The 17,225-nt window shown below is 44.1% G+C and overlaps 1 protein-coding gene across 1 annotated transcript in view; it reads right to left on the bottom strand.

The window, feature by feature from the left end:
- Nucleotides 1-2,498: 2,498 nt before the first annotated feature.
- The window catches only part of GLUD1 (glutamate dehydrogenase 1), a 44,278-nt gene continuing 29,551 nt past the window's right edge, over nt 2,499-17,225 (bottom strand). Inside the window, exons 12-13 of the mRNA XM_070433195.1 lie at nt 4,500-4,562; nt 2,499-3,634 (exon numbers count right to left, since the gene is read on the bottom strand). Coding sequence (XP_070289296.1) covers nt 3,515-3,634; nt 4,500-4,562 — 183 coding nt within the window. The 3' untranslated portion in view covers nt 2,499-3,514. The remainder of the gene's footprint in view (nt 3,635-4,499; nt 4,563-17,225) is intronic.

Genomic DNA, 17,225 nt, shown 5'->3' with positions numbered 1-17,225 from the left:
GTGTTCCCTCATCTTGTCTTTTTGAAAGGGTTTGACTAGGATTGGTGGTAATTCCTTAAATATTTGTTAGAATTCATCAAACATATATGACTTTGGATTAGGCATTGATTTCTTAGATAGGCGTAACAACCAAAGAAAAATAACTTGAACACTATCAAAATGATTTTGTGTCAAAGAACATCAAGAAAAAGACAAACCAATGGAATGAGACAAAAGATTTGCAAATTATGAGTCACATATCCAGACTATATAAACTCAACAAAATAATTTAAAAATAGGCAAAGGATTTAAATAGAATAAAAATAAAATTGTTGTAAGTGGTTGTCTTTGCAGAGAAATTTTTTTGTCTTGTAATATGGTTATTATTTTTAATTTTATTCAAATGACTTTTATTGGCTTGTGTTTGTTTTTATATCAAAGTCTCACGTAGTTTAGACAGTTTGTCAACCTCAGCACTATTGAAATTTTGGACTATCCTGTGCATTGTGGGATGTTTAGCACCCCCAGTTGTGACAAAAATGTATTCAGTCAAGTTCAACATAGGGACTATATATAGCCAATATTGTAATGACTATGTATGGTGCCAGATCAGGGGATTACTTCATAAATTATGTAATTATCTAACCATTATGTTATATACCTGAAATAGTCACTCCCTATTGTGAATTACTGGTGTAGAGCCAACCAGTTCTTAATGTGAATAGCTTGTCTCCTCTAATGCATACCCACCTCACCATTTTTCACTCCCGAAGCAACCATTTCAAACAATTCTAAATATTTTTATCCTATTCAAATTTTTTGCCCATTTTAAAATTAGGTTTTTATTTTATTGTTGTGAAAATTCTTTATAGTCTGGATATGTGATGCAGACAATTTGCAAATCTTTTCTCATTCTATTGGTCTACTTTAAAAATATATTTTTATTGATTTCTGAGGGGAAGGGAAAGGGAGAGATGGAAACATCAATGAGAGAGAGAATCATTGATCAGTTGCATGCCCCCTACTGGGGACTGAGCCCACAACCTGGGCATGTGCCTTGATCAGGACTGGAACCAAGACCTCCTGGTTCATAGGTGGATGCTCAACCAGAGCCACGCCTGCTGGGCTGTCTACTTTTCTTGATGATGTCCTTTGACATCATCAAATACGGCCTTAATGTGTGACAGGGTCAGGGAGCCTGCCAGGATGTTCAGGGCATTTAAAGCTTGTGAGTTAAGAGGCCAGGCTTTTTTCTTAAATCCTCACCCGAGGGTATGTTTACTGATTTTAGAGAGGAAGAGAAACAGCCATGTGAAAGAGATACATCAACCGGTTGCTCCCCTCCCCCCACCCTAACTGGGGATCAAACCCGCAACCTTTTGGTGTAGAGGACAATGCTCCAAACAATTGAACCAGGATCGGGCTTTTTTGTTTTGTTTTGAAAAATAGTAAATCAGCCTTGCCAGCGTGGCTCAGTGGTCGAACATTGACACATGGACCAGGAGGCCACAGCTCAATTCCTGGTCAGGACATGTGCCCGGGTTGCAGGCTCCATCCTCAGTTGGGGGCATCTGGGAGGCAGCAGATCGATGTTTCTCTCTCATAGATGTTTCTTTCTCTCTCTCCCTCTCACGTCCTCTCTCTAAAAATCAAAACATTAAAAAAAAATAAAAAAGTAAATCACCAATCCTAGAAATTAAGTTGCCAGAAACATTGCTTAAAAAAACAACAAAAAACCTCCCCTAACTTTATCCATCAGGGTAAACTACATTCTAGTGCAGGGGTTCATGAGGCAACTTAAATTGACCAGAATTTTCTAACTCAAAGATCCAGGAACCAAAGTTGATACTCATGCTATGTTGCCTTTCTATAGCTAGCATAGACATTACACCTTTTCTAACATTAATATCCATAACACACATCAATGTTTATTAAATCTTTAAAAAAGTTATGCCTACTCACAGTAAGTTAGCCAAAGGCCAAGACTAAGACCTGATCATCACATGACCTGAACTTACTGTCCACCAGTGCTGTTCTCTTCTGACACTTGTTTTCAACACATTCTCCAGCACATCTAGTGCTCTGCCTGGGGGGCTGGCAAATAGCACTTGGGAAGGGCTCCTGGTCAATGGGGCCTACTCAGGATGAAGCAGAGTCCAGATATGGCAGCTAAGTCATTGGTGGAAGCAGGTCTAGAATCCATTTTTGCTAATTATGGTTAGTAATGCTTTAAACTTATACATTCTGTGATTAAATAATTAAGAACAAACCCTAAGCAATGAAACCTTCCATCATTAAAAACAGGAACTAAAGAGATTAATTCAGTGTATCAACTTGAGAGCCATTTCCTATTCAATATAATGAAACAAAAGAATTTAAGAATGAAATTTGGTCACTCACAACATAGCAACAGTAATGTTATTTAGGTGGTTGTTTCAAAAACTCCAGAAACCCAACTGTATTTTCATCACCTACTAAGAGACACTATTAAAATATAAAAACAGAAAAGAAACATAAGCTTTGGAAAAGGTAGACTTTTAATAACTGCTTTTATCACCAGGTTAAGTCATGCAGTTACAAAGTAGTTAGAAATTTCTGAAAGGATATTATTGTTAAAAAAAGAAAAAGCTCATTCTTACATAAATAATATCTAGCACTTCATTGGGACCCTACTATTCAAAAGGCCCTGGCAAAACACAACCGCCAACCCCAGGCTGTCTCCAGGCCACTGTTGAAGCTGTGCCGAAGGGGAGGCCCCTGGAAGGGGATACAAAGTCAGGGTGAGTTGGGCCATTATTGGCAATGCTCAGAGCTGCCAGCCAGACTCCAAAGAGGGAGCCCAAGTGGTTTCTTTTCTGGGACACTCTATTTGAATTATTGTTCAATCAGGCAACACAATAGACTTTGAAAAGAGAAGAGCAATTAATTAACATGAGGAGGTTACTACATTCTTTGGACTATATGTCATCAATGTGGTTAGTAAATTCTGACAGTCTCACACAACAGAAATAGGTGCCATCATTTGCTATGCAATGATAGGAAAGAAGATAACTAGCTCTCCATTGGGCTTTTTGTTTTGTTGGACAACATACTATTGATAAGCTATAAATGATACTGTGTTATGTTATAAAAATACTAGCTTTTTCATTCATTATGTTTATAGGCATTCACTGCTTAGTCAAGATTAGGCTTAATAAGTGATTAAAGGCAATTTTATTACAGCAGCATGTACTTGTTTTATTCTAAAAGAATAAAATGCATAAAGAGAAACAGCATTTATTTTTGTTTGTAATCTATAGAATTGAGCTCTTTTGCTGATACACCCAAATGGCTCTCTGGCATCTACTTTTAGTTTTGCACATGATTCCCTAACCTTAATTTCTCTTTTCTTAAGGGTCTCATTTGAATCAACCTATGAGAATGTTGTCCACTGTCTAACAAGCAATGAGAGAAAGATCTGTGGTTACATGTAAACTTGTGATAGGTCTACGATGAAGAGGTGAAGAGGGTAGTAAAGGAGTCAGCGGCAATCCATCTATGTGAAGGTCAAACCGGCTTCATTGTACACCTTGAAGACTTTCTCAATGGCATTGACGTAGGCAGCTGTTCTCAGGTCCAATCCCAGGTTATATTTCATGGCTGTGCGCATGATTTGCTAAAACAAAGTAGAAAAAATAGTGAAGACCACTTGACACAGCATCCAGGCCATGAACACACAGGCACATAAGGGCCTGGCACAAGTTGCCTGTCCCCATTTCAGTGTAGGACTTGGGCAGCCAAAAAAAAAACTACTCAGGCAGGAGAATAACCTCTAGTCAGGAAGGACTAATTCTCTGGAGTTAAATAAACCACTGACTAGGCAGCAGTAAGAAGTTGCTCTTCAGAATTTTAGGTGTGAGCTGTCTGTGTTCTTCAGACATCGTGTTATCAGGAATGAATTCATTTGACATATTCTGTGATAATATGCAAGAACTAAGAATGGGGTGAGGAAAGTGACCTGTAGTTAGTGGTGATGGCTACGTAGCTCTCTGAGTATATTTAAGGCTGCAAAATTATATACTTTAAAAGGGTAAATTCACAGTATAAAATACCTGTTGTGCTATTCCAACTTAAATCCAAGCAGGTAGCATCTGCTCAAGAAGTTAGGAAAACTGGACTTAAACTGTGTTTAAGATCTTGAAATAAGAATCAAGTGGTCAAAAAACCTTTTATTTATATAAAATTCTATAGTGAGGTCACTTGCTATAAGATAATGGAACGTGCACTGAGCTCCAATCCACTTTTGCTGACTACTTGATATTTAGCCAAACCTCACTTCCTCCTACTTGGCATGACTACTTATTTCCATAAGCCTGATAAACAAATTGAAGACCCTGAAAACACTGGCTGTCATTCAAGGCCGAAAAAGCATGTGCTTTGCCACACACAAATGAGGATCACACGCTCACGCACAGTCTGGGGCTGAGACCACACTGGGCTGCCCTTTGAGTCACCATAGAAATAGCAGCGTGTGCACGTACCCTGGCTGAGCGCTCCATGGTGTAGGCTAAGCCAGAGTGCACGATGTCTTTCTCAGACGCCCCCTGTTAGGAAAAAGAACATGAAGTGAATAAAACCATCCCAGCACATGCTTCGCCTCCCTGAGCACGAAGGTTCTTAAGTCAACACACAGCCAGCAGCATTAAAGATATACCTAATTTTTGTATAATATCTTCATACCTAATTAGGTATTTGCATTTTAACCATAAGTTACTTTTCACTGTATTTGACAGTAAACAAATACTCATGAAGTAAGATCTTACACAGTAAAACAATGAACACAGAAAACAATGAACCAGGAAGGCAAGTGGTGAGATCAGCACCGGCCCCTGAGATGCCATAGCACCCCAGGAGCAGGCTCCCCCGGCTACCTCCAGTGCATGAACATTCAGTCCCCAGCCCACCAGGGACACACAGGGCACAGAAAAGCACCTGCACCTCCAGGAGCAGCTCGGGGTAGAGTCCTGAGCTCTACAGTTAGCAGTATCACCACTTCTAAAGCTGGATGAGTGTTAGCAGCTCTAATGAACCCCTCAATTCTACTGACGAGGAAACTGTCAACCAGAGAAGTTGGCCAGGTTTGCCAGTAGCTAGTTTTAGAGCTGGGATATAACCCAGGATCTTTGACCACCAAGCCAGCTCATCTCTTTCGTATACCAATTATCTCTTATCACTTATAGTCTATTTGTTTCAAGAGATTCCTCTATTTAATTTGTGTTCTGGAACACTTTCTAAAATGTTATGACAATTAACTCTCACCACTGTTCCTAATATGATATATACAGCTATCAAAAACATCCTGAGAGGCCAGATAAAAATGTATAAAGTGGGTCACCAATACAAGTTATCTATGCCAAACTTCACCCAATTAACACTATACAATTAAGAAGGTATATTTTTATAACATTTGTATCAATTAAGAATTAAGCTTTATTTACTTCTACCAAGATAAGAAGATGATCTTGCTCAATAGGTGGAATACTGCAGTTTCTTTGACTCAATCACTCAACTGTCAAAACATTTACTGAGTACCTACTATGTGCAAGGCACTCTTCTAGGCATTGTAGGTCACAGCAGAACACACAATAATGACAATTCTCTCTTCTCATAGAGCTTACTAGTATATTCTGGTGGGAATAGATACTTGGACTTAAAACCCCGAGGCCGAGTGAGATCATCAAAACTGAATTCTGAAAGAGATCTGGTTCAAGGATCAAGCCCCTCCAACGTTAAGTGAGTGGAGAGCTGATAAGAATAAGCAAAAGGCAATGAGACGGAATGATAGTGAAGTAAGGAGAAAACCAGGTGACTGTGCTATCTGGAAGGTGAGAGAAGAAAACATTTCAGGGGAAGGAAACACTGTGACAACAGCTGCAGATAGGTGAAGGAAGACGAGGACTGAGAAGTGACACTGGATTTGGCAGTGCAGGTGCCACTGGCTACCTTGACAAGACAGTTTTGGTGGAGTGACGTAGGTTTGAGTATAGAAGAACTGGACACAGAGTATATACAACTCTTAAGGAGGTTTGCCATAAGGGAAATAAAAATGGCAAGACCTGGAAGAATAAGTGGGATTAAGATTCTCACACACACACACACACACACCTTCTATATATAAAACCCTAATATGCAAATAGACTGAACAACCGAACAACTGGTTGCTATGACGTGTGCTGACCACCAGGGGGCACGCGCAAAACATGGTGGATGTTGGCAGCAGGGGCAGAGCGCGGAACATGGTGGGCGCTGGCTGAGGCAGGATGGTGGAGCAGGTGAGCAGGGGCACCAGACAGACATTGGGGCAAGCCTCTGGTGGTTATTGAAAATTCTTTGCCCCCGTGCGCCATGGTCCCACCTGGCGCTTGCAACTACTGCTGGCCCTGATCATCCCTGAGGGCTTCTCCACCTCCCCCTGCTCCTGCGTGGGAATTGGGGCAGCAGCCGCCACTCGCATCTGCTGATAGCGCCGGCCCCGCTTGCACCTGCTGCTGGTGCCGGTACCAATCACTGCGCCATCAGTGGATGTGAGTGGGCTGGCACCATCAGTGCATGGGAACTGCAGTGGCAGGAGCGGGGCTGCCAGCAGACAGGACCATGGGCCACGGTGGGAGGGGCTGGGTAGGGGGGCGGAGGATGGGCTGAGACCTGCCCCTGTGCCCACTGCAGCCTCACGGCCCACAGTTCCTTTCAAGGTGCATGAATTCATGCACTGGGCCCCTAGTATATATATAATTTTTTAAAAAGCTATACTTTGCCCTAGCTGGTTTGGCTCAGTGCATAGAGCATCAGCCTGCCGACTGAAGGGTCCCAGGTTCGATTCTGGTAAAGGGCACATGCCTAGGTTGCGGGCTTGATCCCCAGTAGGGGACATACAGGAGGCAGCCAATCAATGATTCTCTCTCATCATTGATGTTTCTATCTCTTTTTCCTTCTCCCCTCTTCTTTGAAATCAATAAAGATATATTTAAAAAATTATACTTTTATTGATTTCAGAGAGGAAGGAAGAGGAAGAGAGAGATAGAAACATCAATGATGAAAGAGAGTCATTGATTGGCTGCCTCCTGCATGCCCTGCACTGGGGATTGAGCCCACAACCCGGGCATGTGCCCTGACCGGGAATTGAACCGCAACCTCCTGGTTCATAGATCGACGCTCAACCACTGAGCCACACTGGCACGGTAAGATTTATATATTTTGGCGGACACTCCTGGGCGGCCAGCAAAGGCACAGCGACCACGCCATCTTGGGAAACAGAGCTGCTTGAGACTAGGATCCTGGCCTCAGCACCACCCAGTCTGATCTCAGAAGCATACCAGGACCCTGCAGCTACTGGGGACAGAGACCTGCGACCACAGCTACAGACCTTCGGACACCAAAAGTTCAGAAATCCCTGCGGCAGATCCGTGAGTACCAGAGCCCATCCCCCCTTCCCCCAGGCTCCCGGGCAGCGCCAGAGTAACTAACTGATAGACCTACCCCTTGCCGGGGCCTCAGCGCTGCAGGAACTTTGGCCTGGAAGTGCGCAAGTACCTTGGAACTGATCCTACATGCACTGTGGGCTTCGGAGCCCTGGGCTGGGAGCATAAGGGCGCGCACCACCAGGAACTGATCCTACCCGCACTGCGGGCTTTGGAGCCCTGGGCTGGGAGCAAAAGCGTGCACAGCTCCAGGAACTAATCCTGCGCGCACTGCTGGCTTTGGAGCCCTGGGCTGGGAGCATAAGGGCGCACACCACCAGGAACTGATCCTACCCGCACTGCGGACTTTGGAGCCCTGGGCTGGGAGCAAAAGCGCGCACAGCACCAGGAACTAATCCTGCGTGCACTGCTGGCATCGGAGCCCTGGGCTGGGAGCAATCGCGCGAACGGGAGTTTGTCCGCCTAGCACAGGCCCAGAGACCCTGTTTCTCAGGGCAGGAGGCAGCACCAAGCACCAGTGACTTGACTGTGTTTCTTATCACCTGCGCCTGAGATCCTGATTTCCTGTGCATTCATACTAAGAGCCAGTGAATCCAATTCCTGGTGCAAGGGCACACAGGGACCCTGATTCTCAAGGTGAGGTCGCGCGAAGCAACAGAGACTCAGATACTGGACTCTTGGGGAACTCTGACTCCTGGCGCAAGCTAGGGGGCTCTGCTCTGGTTTTCAACACGCTCCAGAGGGGCCTCTATTTCAGCACAGTGCAGCCAGGGTCCCTAATTCTAAGGGCACGTGCGAGGCCACATTGAGTGTTGGCAACACTGACACAGAGCGAGCCTGGTTCCCACCAACCAACAACAACCACACATCTTAGTGTCAGAGCTCTTCAGTGACACTAGGGTGGTGGGAGCCTCCCACTGCACACGGCCCAGGCCCACGCAACTCGACCTTTGAACCATCAGGAGATAATCAGAATGAAGAGGCGACACAACACCCAGAGGAAAGATAATGAGGAATCACCAAGAAAGGAAATTAATGAAGTTGAAGCGTGCAACATGACAGAAAAAGAATTCAGAATAATGGTTGTACAATTCATTCACCAGATGGATGAGAAAATCAACAACCTATGCAAGACTCAGGAAGAAATGAAAAGTGATATAGCTACAATCAAAAACACCATGGAAAGTTTCAACAGCAGACTAGAAGAAGCAGAAGACCGAATTAGTGAGTTAGAAGATAAGGCAGAGAAACAAGCTCAATCTGAACAGCAACTGGAGAAAAAAATTAAAAAACAGGAGGAGAGCCTAAGGGAGCTTCGGGACAACATGAAATGAAGTAACATACGCATAATAGGGCTGCAAGAAGGACAAGAAGAGCAGCAAGGATTAGAAAATCTATTTGAAGAAATAATGACAGAAAACTTCCCAGATATGGGGAAGAAAAAAGTTACACAAGTACAGAAAGTCCCAGGCAAGATGAACCCCAAAAGACCGACACCAAGACACGTCATAATAACGATGGCAAATGTACAAGACAAAGAGAGAATCTTAAAGGCTGCAAGAGAGAAACAGAGAGTTACCTACAAAGGATCCCCCATCAGATTATCAAACGATTTCTCAACAAAAACACATCAGGCAAGAAAAGAATGGACGGAAATTTACAAAGTGATGCAAAGCAAAGGACTGAAACCAAGAATACTCTATCCAGCAAGGCTATCATTCAAAATTGAAGGGGAAATAAGAAGCTTCACAGACAAAAAAAGGCTAAGGGAGTTCATCACCACCAAGCCAGCAATGCAAGAAATGCTAAAGGGACTGGTGTAAAAAGAAGAAATAAAAAGCCCAGAAAGAAAGCAGCCACAAAAAAATAGAAATGGCTACAAACAAGTACCTTTCAATAATAACTTTAAATGTAAATGGACTAAATGGTCCAATCAAAAGACATCGAGTGGCTGAATGGATAAAAAAACATGACCCATACATTTGCTGTCTACAAGAGACCCACCTCATTAGAAGGGACTCACACAGACTGAAAGTGAAGGGATGGAAAAATATCTTTCAGGCAAACGGAAATGAAAAAAAAGCTGGGGTAGCAATACTTATATCCGACAAAATAGACCTAAAAGTGAAGGCCATAACAAGAGATAAGGAAGGCCACTTCATAATATTAAAGGGATCAATACAACAAGAGGATATAACCCTGATAAACATATATGCACCCAATGCAGGAGCACCCACATACATAAGAAAACTCCTGGAAGATATCAGGGGAGAGATCGACAACAATACAATCATAGTAGGGGACTTTATTTATTTTTTTTTTTAAATATATTTTATTGATTTTCCACAGAGAGGAAGGGAGAGAGATAGAGAGTTAGAAACATCGATGAGAGAGAAACATCGATCAGCTGCCTCCTGCACACCCCCCACTGGGGATGTGCCCGCAACCCAGGCACATGCTCCCGACCGGAATCGAACCTGAGACCCCTCAGTCCGCAGGCCGACGCTCCATCCACCGAGCCAAACCGGTTTCGGCCATAGTAGGGGACTTTAATACACCACTGACATCACTGGATAAATCCGCTAGACAAAAACTCAGCAAAGAAACAGCAATCCTAAATGACTCACTAGATCAGATGGACTTAATTGACATCTTCAGAACACTTCACCCCAAAGCCATGGAATATACATTCCTCTCAGGTGCTCATGGGACATATTCAAAAATAGACCACATATTGGGTCACAAACAAAGTCTCCACAAATTCAAGAAGATTGAAATCATAAAAAGCATCTTCTCAGACCACGATGGCATAATGTTAGAAATAAACTACAATAAAAACAACCCAAAATACTCAAACACTTGGAAGCTGAATAGCATGTTATTAAATATTGATTGGGTTACCAATGACATCAAAGAAGAAATTAAAAACATCTTGGACACTAATGACAATGAAAACACAACAATCCAAAACCTATGGGACACAATGAAAGCAGTCCTGAGAGGGAAGTTTATAGCTCTACAGGCCTATCTCAAAAAACAAGAAAAAATGGTAGTTAATCATCTAACTCTACAACTCAAAGAATTAGAAAGAGAGCAACAAGAAAACCCCAGAGTGAGCAGAAGAAAGGAGATAATAAAGATTAGAGCAGAAATCAATGAAATAGAGACCAAAAAAAAAATACAGAAAATCAATGAAACCAAGAGCTGGTTCTTTGAAAGGATAAACAAGATTGACAAACCCCTAGCCAGGCTCACCAAGAAGCAAAGAGAGAGGTCCCAAATAAACCAAATCAGAAACGATAGAGGCGAAATAACAACAGACCCCACAGAAATACAAATGATTGTTAAACAATACTACGGACAGCTCTACTCCAACAAACTAGACAACCTGGAGGAAATGGACAAATTCCTAGAAAAATACAACATTCCAAAACTCAATCAGGAAGAATCTAAAAATCTCAATAGGCCAATAACTATGGAAGAAATTGAAGCAGTTATCAAAAAGCTTCCAGCAAACAAAAGCCCAGGACCAGACGGCTTCTCAGGGGAGTTGTACCAAACTTTCAAGGAAGAACTAAAGCCTATCCTCCTCAGATTACTACAAAAAGTTCAAGAGGATGGAACACTTCCAAACACATTCTATGAAGCTAGCATCACCCTAATACCAAAACCAGGTAAAGACAACACAATGAAAGAGAATTACAGGCCAATATCCCTCATGAACATAGATGCCAAAATCCTCAACAAAATCTTAGCAAATCGGATCCAGCAGTACATCAGAAGGATCATACACCATGACCAAGTAGGATTTATCCCAGGGATGCAAGGATGGTACAACATCCGTAAATCAATAAACGTAATACATCACATAAACAAATTGAAAGAAAAAAACCACATGGTCATATCAATTGATGCAGAAAAAGCATTCGACAAAATCCAACACCCATTTTTGATAAAAACTCTCAGCAAGGTGGGAATAGAAGGATCATACCTCAACATAATAAAAGCCATATATGACAGGCCCACAGCCAACATCATACTCAATGGACAAAAACTAACACCATTTCCCCTAAGAACAGGAACAAGACAGGGATGCCCACTCTCACCACTCCTGTTCAACATAGTCCTGGAAGTATTAGCCATTGCAATTAGACAAGAAGAAGAAATAAAAGGCATCCAAATTGGAAAAGAGGAAGTAAAACTGTCCTTATTTGCAGACGACATGATATTATACATACAAAACCCTAGAGACTCCATCAAAAAACTACTAGACTTAATACATGAATTTGGCAATGTAGCAGGATACAAAATTAACCCCAAGAAATCCGAGGCATTTCTATACACCAATAGTGAACTTTCAGAAAGAGAGATTATAAAAACAATCCCATTTACCATCGCACCAAAAAAATTAAGATACATAGGAATAAACTTAACTAAAGAAGTAAAAGACCTCTACTCAGAAAACTACAGGACGTTGAAAAAAGAGATAGAGGAAGACATAAAGAGATGGAAGAACATACCATGTTCTTGGATTGGTAGAATCAACATCATTAAAATGTCCATACTACCCAAAGCAATCTATAAATTCAACGCACTTCCCATCAAAATACCAATGGCCTTCTTCAAAGATGTAGAACGAACTCTCCAAAAATTCATCTGGAATAAAAAAAGACCCCGAATAGCTGCAGCGATCCTGAGAAAAAACAAAGTAGGTGGGATCTCAATGCCAGATATCAAGCTATATTACAAAGCCACTGTTATCAAAACTGCCTGGTACTGGCACAAGAACAGACATATAGATCAATGGAATAGAATAGAGAGTCCAGAAATTAGCCCGAACCAATATGCTCAATTAATTTTTGACAAAGGAGGCATGAACATACAATGGAGCCAAGATAGTCTCTTCAATAAATGGTGTTGGGAAAATTGGACAGATATATGCAAGAAAATGAAACTAGACCACCAACTTACACCATACACAAGAATAAACTCAAAATGGATAAAGGACTTAAATGTACGACAGGAAACCATAAAAATTCTAGAAGAATACAAAGGCAACAAAATCTCAGACATATGCCAAAGCAATTTCTTCACTGATACAGCTCCTAGGGCAGTTGAAACTAAAGAGAAAATGAACAAATGGGACTACATCAAAATAAAAAGCTTCTGCACAGCAAAAGAAACCATCAACAAAACAACAAGAAAACCCACTTCGTGGGAAAACATATTTGCCAACGTCATATCTGATAAGGGCCTAATCTCCAAAATTTATAGGGAACTCATACAACTTAACAAAAAGAAGATAAACAATCCAATCAAAAAATGGGCAAAGGATCTAAATAGACACCTTTCAAAAGAGGACATTCAGAAAGCCAAGAGACATATGAAAACATGCTCAAAGTCACTAATCATCCGAGAGATGCAAATCAAAACAACAATGAGGTACCATCTCACACCTGTCAGAATGGCCATCATCAACAAATCAACAAACGACAAGTGCTGGAGAGGATGTGGAGAAAAAGGAACACTTGTGCACTGCTGGTGGGAATTCCGACTGGTGCAGCCACTATAGAAGACAGTATGGAGTTTCCTCAAAAAATTGGAAATGGAACTCCCATTTGACCCTGTGATCCCACTTCTAGGAATATATCCCAAGAAACCAGAAACACCAATCAGAAAGGATATATGCACCCCTATGTTCATAGCAGCACAATTCACCATAGCTAAGATCTGGAAACAGCCTAAGTGCCCATCAGTAGATGAATGGATTAGAAAACTGTGGTACATCTACACGATGGAATACTATGCTGCTGTAAAAAAGAAGGAACTCTTACCATTTGCAGCGGCATGCATGGAACTGGAGAGTATTATGCTAAGTGAAACAAGCCAGTCAATGAAGGAAAAATACCACATGATCTCACTCATTCATGGATAATAAAGACCATTACAAACTTTTGAACAATAATAGATACAGAGGCAGAGCTGCCTCAAACTGATTGTCAAACTGCAGTGGGAAGGCCAGGGAGGGTTGGGGGACAGGAGGGAGGGGAGTAAGAGATCAACCAAAGGACTTGTATGCATGCATATAAGCATAACTAATGGACATAAGACACTGGGGGGTAAGGGAGGGCAGGGGTTTGTCAAGGGCGGGGGGGAAAAAAGGACACTTATGTAATACCCTTTGTAATACTTTTAGCGAAGAAAAAAAAAAAGATTTATATATTTTTAGGACAGCATTTAGAACACCAATAGAAATGACTGCATAGAGGGAGGATTGGTGATGCAGAACAGAGGGAAGGATTTGCTTGAGTTACGCATTTGATAAGTTGAAACCGGCCCCCAATGCCCATAGCAGGACTTGGGGTTAGATGGAAGTACAGGGTTGCTCTGTAACAAGAGAGCTGACACAAGGCAGGGTACAGACACTAGGAGCTGGGTACATAGGGAAGTTCTGTCTGCTTCAATGTTCTCTGTGAGCATATACCAGGTCATGAGCTGGAGTGCAGGAGAGAGAGGGGAGAAAATAGGATATTTAGGAGAATTAGAAAATAAATGGAATAGGGGTGGCTCTAAGAATCTATGATGCTAGTGGTTAGGATGTGAGTAGTCTGCAGGGCCTCCAGCCACAGGGGGCAAAGATCTGGATGTTATCAGGGCTCAGGTGTTAACAGGGGGATCAATGAAGCAAAACTAGAACAGGGAGTCACTGTGATGATGGAGCATGGAATTTAAGTTAGATATGGAGAATGCTGAGGACATTAGGGGTGATGAGGGACAGTGAAAAGATGGTAGGTCTTGGAAGGCCCAGAACGTGGCTAGGGAAGGAGCTGGAAAACAACTGGTTTTTCAACTGACACTTCTTTACTAGAGTAGAGGCCCGGTGCACGAATTCGTGCACTAGTGGCGTCCCTTGGCCTGGTCTATAGGATCGGGCTGAAACTGGCCTTCCAACATGCCCTGAGGGGTCCCGAATTGCAAGAGGGCACAGGCCAGGCTGAGGGACCACACCGGTGCACTATCAGGGCCGGGGAGGGATGCGGGAGGTTGGCCAGCTGGGGAGGGACCACGGGAGGGCTCCAGGGTGTGTTAAGCCTGTCTCGCTCAGTCCTGATCAGCCAGACCCCAGCAGCAAGCTAACCTACCGGTCAGTGCGTCTCTCCCCTGGTGGTTAGTGCACATGACAGCGAATGGTTGACCAGTTGACTGTCTGCCCCCTGGTGGTCAGCGCACATTATAGCGAGTGGCTGAGCAGCCTTAGCATATCATTAGCATATTACGCTTTGATTGGTTAAACAGCTGACCAGTTGACGGGACACTTAGCATATTAGGCTTTTATTATATAGGACTAGAGGCCCGGTGCACAAAAATTTGTGCACTGGGTGGGGGGGGGGGGGGGGGGGTCCCCCAGCCCGGCCTGTGCCCTCTCACAGTCTGGGACCCCTCGGGAGATAACGACCTGCTGGCTTAGGCCTGCTCCCAGGTGGCAGAGGGCAGGCCCAATCCCTAAGTGCAGCCCCTGGTCAGGTTCAGAGCAGGGCCGATTGGGGAGTTGGGGTGCCGCCCCGTCATGCACAGAGCAGGGCGGATGGGGAGGCTGCAATGCCACCCTCAGTCATGCTCAGGGTAGACTGATTGGGGGGTTGGGGCACCGCCCCCTGTTACACTCAAGGCAGGGTCGATGGGGAGGTTGCGGTGCCATCCCCGTCACGCACAGAGCAGGGCCGATCAGGGGGTTGGGGCGCTGCCCTCTGTCACTCACAGAGCAGGGCCCATCAGGGGGTTTAGGAGCTCCCCCCTGTCACTCACAGAGTAGGGCCGATAGGGGAGTTGGGGCACCGCCCCCTGTCACACACAGAGCAGTCGGATCAGGGGGTTGGGGTGCTGCACCCTGTCACACTCAGGGCAGGGCCAATGGGGAGGTTATGGCTCTACCCTGGCACACACAGAGCAAGGCCCGTGGAGGGGGGTTGGGGCGCCACCCTCTATCACCCACAGAGCAGGGCCGATCAGGGGGTTGGGGCACTGCCACTGTCACACTCAGGGCAGGGCCGATGGAGAGGTTATGGTTCTACCCTGTCACACACAGAGCAGGGCCGATCAGGGGGTTGGTGCGCTGCACCCTGTCACACACAGAGCCACAGGGCAATCGGGGGATTGGGGAGCTCCCCCCCATCAGGCACAGAGCAGGGCTGATCAGGGGGTTTGGGCGCTGCCCCCTGGCACGCTGATCCCGGTGCCGGGAGCCTTGCTGCTCCGCTGATCCCGGTGCTGGGAGGCATATTACCCTTTTACTATATAGGATAGAGGCCTGGTGCATGGGTGGGGGCCAGCTGGTTTGCCCTGAAGGGTGTCCTGGATCAGGGTGGGGGTCCCCACTGGGGTACCTGGCCAGGCTGGCTGAGGGGCTGAGGGCTGTTTTCCCGCTGGCAGTTGACTAAAAGCTCCCAACCGCTCCTTGTTTTCTTTTTTTTTATTCTGGGCCAGCTTTAGCTCTGAGGCCTCGCTGCTGAAAACATGGATACAATGTTGCGGTCCGGGGCTGACTGAAAGCCGGTTTTGTTTAGCTTCTTATTTGCAACATAGTAATAGTTGCTTAGAGTTGCAGTTGAAAGTCCGGCAAGTGAGGTGGGGAACGTTGGAGCCTGCAGTTCCTGGAGGAAGCAAGCCTCCCTGCTCGCTTCAGTGCATAGCTGCCGGCCGCCATCTTGGCTGACAGTTAATTTGCATAAGGATACGCTGATTAGCCAATGGGAAGGGTAGCGGTCATACGCCAATTACCATGTTTCTCTTTTATTAGTGTAGATTCCTACAACAGGTAGGAGGTGAGACATAGCACTCAAGTCTAAAATTAGAAGAACTGCAAGCATTTGAAAATTGGGAGACCAATAGATTGGGCAACAATTATTTTAAAAGGATAAAAAGAAAGTCATCATAGCTGTTGCCCTACTTATTGCCTAACTAGCTGGCTGTCCTCTTTTTGTGCTCCCTCTGGAGGTTTCAATATGAGTGACTGATATGTGCCAGGCAGGTTCTGGGAGGAGCAAGAAACCCACTAAAGAGCAGGATGCCCACAGCTCTGGCACGCAGAGGGCACTTTCAGGAAAGGCTGCACAGATGTGGTGATACCTAAGAAAGAAGAGAGTACGGCATTTCTGACAGAGGGACCAGAACTAACAGACATGCCTCTGGGAAAGGGGAAGATTCATTTAGGGGAACAGTTAGTACCCAGAATGGCAAAAGCATCTTCAAAACAAAACCCTTAACTTTTCCCCATGTTTCAATATAGTTCAGCGATCTTCACCCAATGTGCCGCAAGAATGTTTAAAACATGCAGTACCAGAGGGGCACCGACCTCTTTCCCCTTAGACTGTCAAATAAAAAAAATGACAACAGCCAACACAACAATAGCCGTCCCATGTGAATTAATCAAAATTATACTTTTTTGGGGGGACGGAGGGTGGGGGGGGTCAAATCAGCAAAAAAATGTATTTTTTGGTGTGCCACAGAATTTTAGTAATTAGTTTATGTGTGCCATGAGATGGAGAAGGTTGAAAATCGCTGATATTTCCATGACTGAATATTTCATTTCATAAGAAGATATATTATAACTGAGCCATTCATCTATATGCCGTTTAAATCAAAGTAACTTTAAAACTGACTGAGAACACAGTTCTGATGACATCCTCATGCATGGAGCCATTCCACTCCTTTGGAATGATTTTCTTAGGATAAGTCCCCAGAGCGGACATTATTATGACAAAGGGCAGGAACACTAACAACTCCTCAATT

This window comes from Myotis yumanensis, unplaced genomic scaffold (assembly GCF_028538775.1).
Source record: "Myotis yumanensis isolate MYYU_CA2020_CCGP unplaced genomic scaffold, mMyoYum1.0.hap1 SCAF_13, whole genome shotgun sequence".
Lineage (NCBI taxonomy): Eukaryota > Metazoa > Chordata > Mammalia > Chiroptera > Vespertilionidae > Myotis > Myotis yumanensis.
The sequence above is the reverse complement of the archived record's forward strand: the minus strand, read 5'-3'. Positions and strand labels throughout refer to the sequence as shown.